The following is a 15,104-nucleotide window of genomic DNA, read 5'->3' as shown; positions in this document are numbered from 1 at the left end:
TTTGACCCTCAGTATCTCTACACCAGTGGGTATGCCCAATGAGTGTACGCCGACCAACGTAGCGGGTACGACTCGGCTGTGAGGACAAAAGCGACATCGTTTAGAACTCAGCGTCCACGATAGGGAGACGTTACCTATTTTTGTAACGTTTTGATTCTTTCGAGGAAGCTCTCCTATTATATAAAGGAGACCTCCACCTTGTAAAAGGGGAAGCTGATTTAATACAACTCTCTCATTTTTCTGGCTTTCTCTTTCTATATCTCTACCTCTAACGAAAATATCTTATTGGTAAACATTATCACTTTGCAATATCAGATCTACAACAATATTATCATCTTTGCATCTCTAGGCTTATTATATTTGATTACGATTTACCCATTTTCTATTTTTGATTGTTTTATCGCTTACAAAGTATATCGTTAACTTTTGAGCCAAACAAGTACGTTAATAAGATTTCTCGGAATGAGATCAATATGCCTTTGATTAATATCATGAAATAAACTTTATCAACTTACGTATTTTCTGAGACCCATGAACAGATGATAGAATAGTAGGACACATGGAGAATCAAGAACATAGGCACTTCTAGTGCTTGTATGAATAGAGTCAGTTATGAAAGTTGTGCATTTGCTCGTTTCGTTTGTATCGTGTGGATCATGCCAAAAGGAAAGAAGGGATAGCCATAACATACCTGAGTCGATTCTCTTGACAATCCCTCTAACACACGTCAATTGCAACAACACGTAACGGCGAATCGAAGTAGGGAAAAATCCGTATAATATTCTTAAGAAAGATTTTACCGTACACCCTTAGAATTTGCAATTCACGTTGCACCTTGTAGGGATTCTTAAGAATTCCTTTGAGAATCCCATTCGTTACTAACAGCCCATGTATTTCCCTCTTGAATGATATCTCACAATCCCTTATCTTTGATTAAGAATTCCTTTGAGAATTCCATTTGTTCCTAGCAGACCATGTATTTCATGATGTATCACAATCCCATGTATTTCCTTTTAGAATTTCATGATGTATCACAATCCCTTATATTTGAGGTTTGTGGGCCCCCATTTTGTGGCTTAGTTAGCCAAAGACTTCTCCAAATTTTGCCACCTTTTATGTGAATTTAAGAGTCATTTACTTGATCAAATCTTGCTGCCACGTTAAGGTTCATTAAACCTTATCCAAGTATTTAAATTAATTAGTTAATATCCCACTAAAAATTATTAATTATCCAATTATTCATATAACTAAGAATTATCTTAAATTACTTAAAATACTTCTCACTTTTAACATACCTTATACACCTTACTATCATGGTCATGTGGTACCTTGTATGACACTTTTCACACTGAGCTTTTGATATATGCGTCCCAGTACTAATCCAAGGAAGGAGGATATTCAAAAAAATCAAAATAGTCCATATATACCGGGTATTATAGCTTGGACCGAATTTTATCCCCAAATTGTCAAACTTCGACGGAACTCATTTTCTTCGAGTCGCTTACTCTCTCACCTTCACGAATTTACTTATCACTTGTTTGAAATAGCATACACTTATAATCTCAAATAATCTCATTCTCGAGCTTACGTCGATTAGCTTACGACGAAACTTTAACGTACGAAAATGCAGGATGTAACATCTCATTTTCGAGCTTATATCAATTTACTTATGGCGTACTTCCACCTACGAAAATATGGGGTGTAACAGCGTGCTTGGATTGATCAGCTTTGCGGAGACTCGAGGTACAGCTGCTCAGCGTCCGCAGCTCCTTGAGTCCCATTTCTTTTTAATTATTTAGATGTGTACTTTCTTTCAGACAGCTTTATATTTTATTCAGACCATTATTTGTTTGTACTACTCTAGCAGCTCGTGCACTTGTGACACCGGTTTCAGGGTTGTATCAGATATTTTAGTTGTTGTAGCTTCCGCGCTTTACTTTGGATTATTGGAGTTATTTTAGCTCTTTCTCATTATTTAATTTAAATTGTTGAAAATGGATAAATTGTTCTAATATTGGCTTGCCTAGCAAGTGAAATGTTAGGCGTCATTATGGTCCCGACGGTGAAACTTTGGAGTCGTGACATATTAGTTTCACTAAAATTAAGAATATAAGGTTAATAGGTCATCCGTAAAGGTTAAGCGTGTAATGACTTTTTCGGACAACTATTGAATGCAACTTATATATTTTTCCTAAATAATATGCACTCTCCTAATATAAAAGAATGAAAGTTTATATCAAGTGAATCCCTATGGGTTTAAGGTTAAAATTAAATAAGATACTATAAATAGTTTTCAAAAAAAAAAAATCTGACTAAAAAGAAAAATATGTCATACAAAATAAACATAGGGAGTAATAGATAAGAATTTAAATTTTATACATTGACAAAATAAAACTATTATTTATACAGTTAACGTAATTTATTCTCGCATATATATTTACGCTCGCTGTGTGTACGCTTAATAAATTAAGAAAAATATAAGTTTTAATCTTCTCTTGTCCAAACAAACGCGTATCAGGCGAACGACTAAATGGAGAAAACACACGTAAAATAGTATTTAATCATAAATGTGAACCACGTGGAATTTGATGCTAACAGAGTAAGTATTAATTAATAATGGAGTTTTGACTAACGTCGCACCCTCCTCGCCAATGTTGGTGCATATATTTTAAAGCATTCATACTTCACAATTAATTCAGTCCACCTATAAAGTATTCATATTATATATATTCACACTCAAACGTGAAACATAGAATTAGCATCACTTGGTTGAAATTTCAAGTTTAGATATTCATATTGCTTTCCACGTTGAACGTTAATCATGCCTGTATCCTAATTATTTGGAGCAGGTCCGAGATTAATTAATTGCAATACATTTTACATGACAAATAAAATAAATCAATATTAACTTTGACTGTTTGATCGGTTCAAATTCAATAACGCCATTGTGAATATAAATGTAAGTCGAGTAAGTCATACAACTAAGTGAAAGATACAACAACTACATACCCAGTATTTATCCTATACCGTGGGGTCTGGGGAGGGTAGTGTGTACGCAGACCTTATCCCTACCTTGTGAGGATAGAGAGGCTGTTTCCAATAGACCCTCGGCTTAAGATAGTATAAGTACCACATTATAAATAAAAATATAGGCAAGAAGAGACAATATCAAAAAGCCATATAAAAGCAGAATAACACAACAAGACAGTAAAGTGATCAGCAATGAAAGAAAATAATTGTTAGTCATAAAAACCTACTACCAATCAGAAAATGAGACTGCGTGCCAATACTAAAGTTGTGAACACTCTACACTACCTACTCTACTACTCTAATTCTCGACCTCCATACATTCCTATCAAGAGTCATGTCCTCGGTCAGCTGAAGTTGCGCCATGTCTTGCCTAATCACTTCTCCCCACCTCTTCTTTGGCCTACCTCTGCCTCTCCGTAGGCCTCCAATGTCAACCTCTCACACCTCCTCACCGGGGCGTCTGTGCTCCTCCTCCTCACATGACCAAACCACCAAAGCCGCGCTTCCCGCATCTTGTCCTCAATAGAGGCCACCCCTACCTTATCGCGAATAACCTCATTTCTGATCTTATCTAACCTGGTGTACCCGCACATCCACCTCAGCATCCTCATCTCTGCTACCTTCATCTTTTGGACATGAGCAATCTTGACTGGCCAACACTCAGCCCCATACAACATCGTTGGTCTGACAACCATTTTGTAGAACTTACCCTTAAGTTTCGGTGGCACCTTCTTGTCACACAAAACACCGGAAGCGAGTCTCCATTTCATCCATCCCGCCCTAATACGATGCGACATCTCCATCAATCTCCCCGTCCCCCTGAATAATAGACCCGAGGTACTTAAAACTCCTTCTCCTAGGGATGACCTGCGAGTCCAGTCTCACCTCCCCTTCCCCTCCTAAAGTCTCGCCGCTGAACTTACACTCCAAGTGAAAGATATATAGCGTAAATCGTCACCATTATTAGAGACATGTAATTAAGTTTCTAATCATGCCATTAACTTTTACCATTGTAAATCAGTTGGTAATTAAAATCAACTTGATCATTATATATTGCTATGAGTTATTAATTGCAAAATTAAGATTCAGTTTTTATGACGAATCAAGGGAGAGTGCGGGAAGCACAAGAAACTATAAAGGAATAAATTATTAAGGAAACTTTTGGGAAAGATGATTAAGGAATATGGTGAGGAAAACGAGTGACGTTTAAAGTAAATGACTGACTTGGGTCAAGTAGATTTGGTCTACAAAATACTCCTTCGTGACATATAAGCAATTAATTAGACTTCCGTCCTACTTTAACAAACTTTTCTTTGTCTTTTATAATATTTTAAATTATTAATAAGCATTGTAACTTATTGTACTTTCTAGATAGTTTTACCAAACAAACAAGTAAATTTTATTTTAAAATTTTTAAAGCTTCTATACCGAATTCACGATCAAAACTTAGAAGCTTGATCCACAAATTCGAACGATGACACATAAAATGGGACATAGGGCGTTTAAAAAATGCAACAGTAGTAATACTTTTTCTCTTCAATTTATGTGATTTTTTTTGGATAGTCTCAAAAGAAAAATTACACCTCTTTATATTTAGTAAATATTAAACTTTAAACTTTTATTTTACTTCTAATAAGATGTTAGCTTATAGCCATACATATTTATTACTATTTATTTTAGACCATAAATTTCAAAATGCTTTCTTTCCTTATTAAACTCAATGCATAATCAAGCACCATCATCACATAAATTGAGACTTGAAGGAATGGTATTCAGTAATTTGATGAAGCCAGGATGTTGTACTAATATTTACACAATTAACATAATTGCGATGTGTACTCTTAAATTAATTAAAAAGATATATATGTTTTTAATTTTCTCTTGTATATAAACATATATCCGAACAACTAAACGGGAAAAGACACGTAAAACAATATTTAATCAGCATGCGAGGTACGTGGATTTTAATGTTAATATAGTATATTGAATAGTGGTAAAGGAGTTTTGACTCTTCATTAACACGTCGCGCCCTCCTCGCCATGTTTGCGCATCTTTTAGCCTTTAATACGCTTATTATTTTTATTTTTTACATATATAGATACAAATATATATTGTATATGTATGGACTAAGATAAATTATATTGTATTTATATCTTGGCCCATGTGGAACTGCTCTTCTTTTAGTATGTTATACTATTATTTATGTTTATTAATTTCAAAGTAATTGAACATTACGCACAAGTCACAACTATAAGAGTAAAGTTATAAATCTATAATTAAATGTTATGTGAATTGCTCTAAAATACAAATGGTTGAAATGTTAAATTTTCGGAGAGGACTGTAAAATGTCATTTGGCCCGCACTTTACTACTCTATATATATATTTAAAAAAAAATACAAGAATCCGCCGTGTCAAAATTAGATATTGATTCCACAAATTTAAGTTAACAAAAATTAAATAAATAGAACATATTTATGACTTAAATTATACTTCTGCTTTGTTGTCTTCACCTCTGTGTCTTCTTTTCGAGCCGTATGTTTGTATGCAGACAAATGGAAAATATACTATATGTTTTTGCTATTGATATACTACAATAGTGACTTATTGTGCTTATTTCAGACAAAGATTCATGGTTGTTGTTTTTATAGAGGTTAACATAAATTATAACCACCTTTTTTTGCCTTATTCTTGATCTGTGTTTGTACATATAAATTGTATACTGTATTTTTTTTATTCACCTATGTGAAACTTCCTTTTTCAAGTGTGTATATATATATACACATATTAAAAATAATTATATAGTACCCTGTTTTTATCGCCTTCACCTTTATGAAACTTAATTTCTACATTATGTTGCTATAAAGATCCGTATTTATGTACTGCGCGCTAGCATATATTTTAATTATTTTACCACATTTTGTCTTCACCTGCATCCATGAAGATTCTGTCTTTAAATATACTGTTGCAATAATCTGTTTTTGTATTCAAAGTAAGAGAAATTATGTTGTAGTTTTGTCTTCACCTCTATTATTTTATATTTTAAATTTAAATAAATCTACAGTATATGTTACAGCGACTATGATAACTATTTCTACTGTATTTTAGACTTCACCTCTGTGGAACTTCTTTTTTAGTCTATTAATTCTATATTAATTTGTTAATTATATCCAGATTAAGATAAAATATGTATGGTTTTGTCTTCACCCCAGGACACTTCATTTTTTAATATACTGCTACAATTATATGGACAAAGATGTATGTAAATTATTTTGTCTTCACCTCCGTGAAACTTAAGTATACTGTAACAAGTGCGACGTGTCACCTAATACAAAGTATATAATATATTTTGTCATCACCTATATGGAATATCTTTTCTAATTATACTACTACAATGATATATGCTAACGTACAATTTGGATTAATTAAACTATACTTATGTCTTTATATTCAGATTAACATTAATCATATTCTAACATTGTCTTCACCTCTGTAAAACTTACAGCTGCAAGTGTTACTTAGTTTCCCACCCGATATTAGGTACCCGCTTTGAAGCTCGAATTAGAAGTTTCTGGTTAATAATATAGGAGTAGTTACCAACCGACCACAACCTTTAGGGGTCGTTTGGTAGGAGGTATTAGAAAAAATAATGCAAGCATTACCTTTATGCATTATAAATACCTTGTTTGGACATTTTCTCAACCTGTGTATAACTAATACAAGTATAAGTAATGCATAGAAAACCATGACATTAGTAATATCAATGCTATTAATGCATGCATTAGTATGGTTAAAGACAAAATTGTCCTTAAAGTCCCTTAAAACTAGAGAATATGGAGGGCATTTTTGTAAACAACTATTTTTCTAAAGAATTATGCAATGCATTATAATTTTAATATACCACAGCAAACAGTAAATAAGAAATAATATCTGCATAACTAATGCTTGCATTACTAACTCATGCATTACTAATCCATGCATTACTAATACAGCTCATTGCGCTCTATTCTTATACAGCCTACCAAACGACCCCTTAGTGGTGTTTAATTATATACACATTTAAATAACAAATAAAATATACACTACCTTTTTTTTGTATTCACTTTCTATGAAACTTCCTAACAAGTACAGAGAGTAGACCAACACCCATAAATGGAAGAATGCACCCGTTATATTCTTTAGAAATTTTTCCCGCGTAAAGCTTCATTTTCCATCAATCTTCTTATTGTATCTTTTCTTCTTTGGATTTGCAACTATATATGATGAGAGCAATTTGCAAGTTTTTTTAGGACATTATCTGATGTCAATTTATATTCTTTTAAGGAATAATTAATCTGGGATTTTAAAGTTAATCAAAATTTAAGTAAAGTCAACTTACTCCATTAGAGAGAGAAGATCAACCAAATTATAAGCTAACATTTCTTCCCACGTTGTTTTTCTTGCCACTGTTCCACTTTTTACCATACATAAATTTGAAGTCAACACTCTCCTTTTCTTTCTTCATTTCACCTTTTGAATTCAGAAGTGTCTGTTTGTGTCATTATAAAGACTAGAGCTTTTTGAGGGTAAGATTAATATTTCTCTTCCCATTGTTTGTGCAAGTTATAGTGGTTGGGTTTTAAAGCTATTTTTATGGAAGCATTTATCTGGGGTTCTGTTCTTTGAATATATTATTCATTTATTCTTTGGTGGGTGTGAGAAAGTTTTGATTTTCTAGGAGGAGTTCTGTTTCTGGGCAATTGAAAAAGGGTTCTTCTTGAAAAACTCCCTTGCCTTGCTGGAAAAACTAAAATAATTTCTTCTTTTTTTTTCACCTTAATTTGGTACTTTATTCTGATTGGAATTTGGGTGATAGACAAAGATAAGGATAAAAATGAAGACAGGTAGAAGGAAAAGGATACAGTTTAGCAAGATTTACTCATTTAAATGTGGGGAAGCATCATTTTTAGGTGATGATCATTCACAGATTGGAGGGCCAGGATATTCAAGAGTGGTGTATTGCAATGAACCAAATTGTTTTGAGGCTGGAATTAGAGATTATGCAGGAAATTATGTAAGAACTACAAAGTATACAGCTGCAACATTCTTGCCAAAGTCATTGTTTGAGCAGTTCAGGAGGGTGGCCAACTTTTATTTTCTTGTCATTGCTATATTGTCCTTCACACCATTGACTCCTTATTCTGCTGCCAGTGCTGTTGTTATTCCTCTTGTTATTGTCATTGGAGCCACCATGGTTAAAGAAGGCGTCGAAGATGGGCGACGAAAACAACAGGTATTTAGAGTCAATCAGTTCTGCTCTTTAGCTATTGTTTTTTCCATCTATTTTTCTATTCCTTAGGTTGCTGCTACTATCTTTATGGCCTTTGTTTTTGTTACTGTTCTATTGTTTCGTTTCGTCTTCATGAGCGAGGGTCCTTCAGAAACACCGAAGGGTAGGGGTAAGGTCAGCGTACACACTTCCCTCTCCAGACTCCACTTGTGGGATTATACTCGATTATTGTTGTTGTTGTTGAGTTCTGCTCTTTATATATCTGTCTATTCTAGGGTATTTACAGTTAATTAGGTAGTAATTGTTTATCAGTTCAAATATAGCAAAAGTACCTTTTTGCAATAACACTGTTAATTATGTCTTAGAATATGAAGTCTAGTTTCAGGCTTTGGCATTTCATCTGGTGCTGCCAAATATGATACATTCACATTTTATTGTTACCGCTGGACTCTCCTTTTTAGTATACAAATACGGGTAGTTTATACGATTATCATTTTCCATTTTTCCCTTTCAGGATGTTGAGGTAAATAATAGGAAGGTTAAAGTACATCAAGAAAATGGAGTTTTTGATCATACGGAATGGAAAAATTTGAGAGTTGGCGATATTGTTAAAGTGGAGAAGGATGAGTTCTTTCCAGCGGACTTACTGTTGCTTTCATCTAGTTATGAAGATGCAGTCTGTTATGTTGAAACTATGAATCTTGATGGGGAGACTAATTTGAAGCTGAAACAAGCATTGGGGGGGACTTCATCGTTGCACGAAGATTCCCACTTCGAAGACTTTAAGGCTTTTGTTAAGTGTGAAGATCCTAATGCTAATTTATATACTTTTGTTGGAACTATGGAATATGAAGAAAAACATTATCCTCTTTCTCCCCAGCAATTGCTACTCAGAGGCTCTAAATTGCGGAACACAGATTACATATATGGGGCTGTTATCTTCACTGGTCACGACACAAAGGTAATGCAGAATGCGACAGATCCTCCTTCAAAAAGAAGCAGAGTTGAGAGGAAAATGGATAAAATCGTTTACTTCTTATTTGGAGTTTTGTTCACTATGTCCTTTGTCGGATCAGTTTGCTTTGGAATTCTGACTAAAGAGGACTTAAATGGTGGACGTAAAAGGTGGTATCTACGACCTGATGAATCTGACATATATTTCGATCCCAATGGAGCTACTGCTGCTGCCATTTACCATTTTCTGACAGCCGTGATGTTGTATAGCTACTTGATTCCGATATCTTTATATGTGTCCATAGAACTTGTTAAAGTTCTTCAGACTATCTTCATTAATCAGGACATTCATATGTATCATGAAGAAACTGATAAACCAGCACATGCCCGCACCTCAAATTTGAATGAGGAACTTGGCCAGGTTGACACTATACTTTCAGACAAAACCGGCACATTGACTTGTAATTCAATGGAGTTTGTCAAGTGCTCAGTGGCTGGAACTGCTTATGGACGTGGTATTACAGAAGTCGAGAGGGCTTTGGCTAAAAGAAATGGTTCTCCATTGATGGTAAATGATCAGAAGTTGGTTGAGGATTCTGCTGTTAGTACAAGAAAGTCTACTATTAAAGGTTTCAATTTTGTTGACGAGCGAATAATGAATGGGAGTTGGGTGCATGAACCTCATTTAGATGTCATACAGAAATTCTTCCGTTTATTAGCAGTGTGTCATACAGTCATACCAGAAGTGGATGAAGGTACAAGGGAGATTTCATATGAAGCTGAATCTCCAGATGAGGCGGCCTTTGTAATTGCAGCTAAAGAAATTGGCTTTGAATTATGCAAAAGGACACAAACAAGCGTGTCAGTGCATGAGTTGGATCTAGCATCTGGCAAGAAAGTTGAGAGGTTAGTTAACGTCAAATATGTCTCTGTAAGTACTTTATATATAATGCAAAGTATACTCCTAGAACAAGATGTTTTATATTTATATGTTAGACTGTGACAAGTGAGAACATAGCGCAGCTCTTTTGTTCTGTTTATTTGGTTCTTTCATTTATCTCACTTGTCTCGTGTGTCTTTTACCTGTTTCTCCATCGCGTTGACACTTGAATACATTGTCGGGAGATATTTTATGTTTAACATAAACAGCCTAGTATCAATGACATTCTAATTTTGTGGATCTACTAAAATGATGTTTTACCTATATGAAAGCTTTGCATGATCACAGAGTGAAGCCGTTTTGAGATCTTAATGCAAATAAAACTGTCCTGATATTGAATTTTTGCTATAAGCAGCACAAGATGATATCAAGAGTAATCGTAGATTTGTTTTGTTTGCAGGTCGTATAGAATTTTGAATGTTTTGGAGTTTAATAGTACAAGAAAAAGGATGTCTGTAATAGTAAAGGATGAGGAGGGAAAGATATTGTTACTTTGCAAAGGTGCTGATAGGTAAGTTCAATTGCAACTTCACAAGCACCATAAATTCCTTAAATTCTTACATTAGTTGCTGGTTTTGTTTACGTTTCCCTTCTAATCTTATCTTTCTGGTTATGGTACTTTATGCAGTGTCATATTTGAAAGGCTCGCCAAAAGTGGAAGGGAATTTGAAGAGGAAACAAGGGAACATGTACATGAGTATGCTGATGCAGGCTTGAGGACCTTAATACTGGCCTATCGCGAAATCAGTAAGGAAGAATACCAAGTATTCAATGAGCAATTTTCAGAGGCCAAGAATTCAGTCACTGCAGACCGTGATGCATTGATTGATGAAGCAACTGAAAAGATTGAAAAGGAGTTGATTCTTTTAGGCGCCACTGCTGTTGAGGACAAACTACAACAAGGGGTAAGTTTTATTAAGTCACAACTCTCTTCCCACCTATCACCATTTGGATGTGTTACTGATTTTTTTCCCTGTTGTTCATCGGTAGGTTCCTGAATGCATCGACAAACTCGCTCAAGCAGGCATCAAGATATGGGTTTTGACCGGGGATAAGATGGAAACAGCCATTAATATTGGGTAAAGTATTTGGTTATGAGTTTTCAATTTCTTATTTGATTCGAGCATTGCTTGTCTAATCTTCTTTTATCCATAATATCTTCTGCAGCTATGCCTGTAGTTTGCTTAGACAAGGAATGAAGCAAATTATCGTAAACTTGGAAAACCCTGATATTATAGCAATAGAGAAAGCAGGAGAAAAAGATGCTATTGCCAGGGTAAAAACATACTTTTTGGGTCACATTCCTTAGTAGAAGACTAAAAGTTAATTGATTGAAATATTACCTTGCAATATCTGATAATAGAGGGTTTTTGCTACGCGATTTCTAATAGGCATCAAAGGAAAGTGTGCTACGGCAAATTATAGAAGGGAAGGCTCTACTTACGTCTTCAAGCACAGAGGCATTTGCTTTGATCATTGATGGGAAATCTCTTACATATGCTCTAGAAGATGACACAAAAAGATTGTTTTTAGATCTTGCAATTAGATGTGCTGCTGTTATATGCTGTCGATCATCACCTAAACAGAAGGCATTGGTGAGTACAACTTGTCTTAACAACCAAAACAAATTGCTAGTATTAAATTTTGAGGCATTTGGCCTTCTCTCTTGTATTTTTTCTGTAATTTAATGTCTCATTTTTCCTGTGCTTAGTTTGATCTTCCCTAAGCATACCGCTCTTTGGAATATACAGGTAACAAGACTTGTTAAATTTGGCACTAAAAAGACAACTTTGGCCATCGGAGACGGAGCTAATGATGTAGGAATGCTTCAAGAAGCTGATATTGGAATTGGAATCAGTGGTGTTGAAGGAATGCAGGTGAGAGCATATACAATTTCTCTTGCCCTTTGCAGCAATACACATTTCTACTTCATGCATCAGTCCTAAACTATTGTGTCTTAATCTTGTTTTTCGTGTTTCACACTTGTTAGGCTGTTATGTCAAGTGATATTGCAATTGCTCAGTTCCAATTTTTGGAGCGCTTGCTTTTAGTACATGGCCATTGGTGTTATAGAAGGATCTCTTCGATGGTAATCTATTTGCTACTTCATTTCTTCCTTATATATATTGTTCGAAAACTAACTTGTTTCCTTCTATGGAATTGTTTCAAGCGTAAAGAAACTATTTATAGTCTTTGTGGAGCGGTCTTGTAACTGGCTTTTCTTTTCTTTGCAGATATGCTACTTCTTCTACAAAAACGTTGCATTTGGTTTTACTCTCTTCTTATACGAGTCGTATGCATCATTTTCTGGGCAACTTGCATATAATGATTGGTTTCTGGCATGTTACAACGTCTTCTTCACATCACTACCAGTGATTGCTTTGGGAGTTTTCGATCAAGATGTATCTGCTCGATATTGTCTTAAGGTAATTCCGACTTCACGCTGTGCTGATACTTTATTTAACTCTTGTACAGTCAGACCTCTCTATAACAACATCCTTATATAACAACACTTCACTATAAAAGCCAAGTTTTTTTCGGAACCAAATATCTTGTTTTGTTATAATATATGTTCTCTATAACAACAATTCGCTATAACATCCAAAAACATCCGGAACGAACGATGTTGTTATAGAGAGGCTGTAGTATTAACTTTTGTAGCTATTGTACATGGCTGTAATATAGCTGTGTCAACGACAGCACGAAAAACAACTTTAGGTTGCTTAATTTCATGTTGATCCTAATTATTTTCGGGTATTTTATGGCAGTTTCCTATACTGTATCAAGAAGGTATACAGAATGTCCTTTTCAGCTGGCGTCGTATAATTGGATGGATGTTAAATGGGATCTGCAGTGCAGTTATTATCTTCTTCATCTGCATAAGAGTACTAGATCCTCAAGCTTTCAATAAGGATGGTAAAACCGGTGACCATGCAATTGTGGGAGCAACAATGTACACATGTGTGGTTTGGGTCGTCAACTGTCAAATGGCGCTTGCTGTTAGTTATTTCACCTTAATCCAACACATCCTTATCTGGGGTGGAATTGCTCTATGGTACACTTTCCTTCTAATATATGGATCCATGCCTACAACATTTTCCACCAACGCGTACCAAGTCTTCGCGGAAACTCTTGTTCCCTCCCCATTATACTGGTTAGTCACAATATTAGTGGTTATTTCAGCTTTAGTCCCCTACTTTGCATACGATGCAATTCAGTTTCGGTTCTTTCCAATGTACCATGGGATGATTCAATGGATAAGGTACGAGGGGAACTCAAATGACCCGGAATACTGCAATGATGTGAGGCAGAGGTCGATAAGACTGACAACTGTGGGCGTCACTGCTCGTTCCATAGCAAGTACTAATTCAAGTCTAAAAGACAAAAAGAGTAATCACAGATACCATCTGATTAGAGTACTCTCAAGAAGATAAGACTTTAGACCTACAAAAGACAGTTTTTTGAACTGGAATTTTCTCCAGAAGTTTGTAAATTTCTCCCACAGGTTACATGTGTATATAATTCTTTTATATCTTGGTAGAATTATAAGATCGTCTTTGTTGAATACTGGAAGACGCGTGGCAGATGAAGTAAGTTGCCACAGGAAAGATCAGATTAGGATTCTCTTTTAAGAAATTATCATGTGTACATTTTTATAGCAAGCAGTACAGAATGATCAAATTTTCTGTTTGGAATCATGTATTTGTACACTTCAATATAAGAAATTTGCCTATATGCATTCTCTGGGAGTTATACATTCATAGCAATCAAAGCTGCAAAAATTCCAGCAAGTTGTTTTGCTTTAATCAGCTTTTTGAAAAAGAAATGAAAAGGTAAAACTGCAGATTGCAGATGAAATGTCAATATGAAGACATAACATGCCAATATAATAGTTACAAGAGTTAAAAAAGACATTACAACTTCATCAATTATCCTTCTCCTCCTTAATTCAAATACATCGAGGTTCGCGTAACCTCAATACAATATTCTTTCTACGCCAAATATATCCCTTAAACTTGTTAGTATATTTCATTTAGATGTAAAGGGGGACATATAGAATCCTATAATCTAACCTTAAAAAACACAAAAGCTAAAATTAAAAAATCGTAAACATAAAAATACAATACAACAAAGGTCTATTAAACCGAGTCAATATCATCCAAATCTGTCTACAATCCATCAACAAAAGATTCATTTTTTTTAACGTTAACGATGCCATGTTGGATGAAAATGACACGAAAGGCCACCTTATAAACATACCGAAATTAATTAAACCATCAGTTAAGAGACAGTTAGGCCAAGAAAATCAGTAGCAGATTTTCCAAGAATATTAGCAAACTCAGTGAAACTTATTACACCATCTCCATTCGTATCAGCTTCTTGCATGAGATTTGATAATTCTCGGTACGTTAAAGGATGACCCATTTTGGCCATTTGTCCGGCGAGTTCAGCGGCGGTAATGTAGCCATTACCGTCGCGATCGAACGACCGGAAAAGCTCCATGAGCTGATCTTGATTCATTAAAATATCTTCATTCATATCAGGCATTATGGCATTTACGAGTTCGTCGAATTCGATGGATCCGTTGCCATTGTGGTCTATTTTGGCGAGTAATGTGTGGAGTTGATCGCCGCCGGGTTTGAGACCGAGAGAGCGGAGGAGGGCGGCGAGTTCTAGTTGTGTTAGGCTGCCGTCGCCGTCAAGGTCGAAACGCATGAATATGTCTTTTAGCTGTTTGAGTTGATCAGATTTTAGAGTAGTCATCATTATGAAAAGGAGGAAGAAAAAGAAGGAATGAAATGGTGGAAGTTTTTGGTTATGGAGATTGTTTTGGGGGTGTGTGTGGTGGGGGGGGTGGGGGGTGGGGGGGGAGGGGTAGTGGAGTAGGGAAAGGAAAGGAAAGGAAAAGGGAA

At 35.2% G+C, this 15,104-nt stretch overlaps 2 protein-coding genes across 2 annotated transcripts; one reads left to right on the top strand and one right to left on the bottom strand.

Annotated features, from left to right (window-relative positions):
- The first annotated feature begins 7,229 nt into the window (after positions 1-7,229).
- Positions 7,230-13,881, top strand: LOC109205754 (putative phospholipid-transporting ATPase 9). The gene is made up of 11 exons (XM_019368499.1): positions 7,230-8,300; positions 8,812-10,157; positions 10,592-10,702; positions 10,820-11,096; positions 11,182-11,270; positions 11,359-11,467; positions 11,583-11,786; positions 11,943-12,068; positions 12,182-12,280; positions 12,426-12,617; positions 12,960-13,881. Exons 1-11 carry the CDS (start codon positions 7,902-7,904, stop codon positions 13,623-13,625), a joined length of 3,618 nt encoding a protein of 1,205 aa, XP_019224044.1. The 5' UTR covers positions 7,230-7,901; the 3' UTR covers positions 13,626-13,881.
- Positions 13,882-14,057: 176 nt separating this feature from the next.
- On the bottom strand, positions 14,058-15,030 carry LOC109205755 (probable calcium-binding protein CML16). Its single transcript, XM_019368500.1, has one exon. It carries the CDS (start codon positions 14,956-14,958, stop codon positions 14,473-14,475), a length of 486 nt encoding a protein of 161 aa, XP_019224045.1. The 5' UTR covers positions 14,959-15,030; the 3' UTR covers positions 14,058-14,472.
- Positions 15,031-15,104: the final 74 nt, after the last annotated feature.

This window comes from Nicotiana attenuata, unplaced genomic scaffold, assembly GCF_001879085.1.
Source record: "Nicotiana attenuata strain UT unplaced genomic scaffold, NIATTr2, whole genome shotgun sequence".
NCBI lineage: Eukaryota > Viridiplantae > Streptophyta > Magnoliopsida > Solanales > Solanaceae > Nicotiana > Nicotiana attenuata.
The sequence above is the reverse complement of the archived record's forward strand: the minus strand, read 5'-3'. Positions and strand labels throughout refer to the sequence as shown.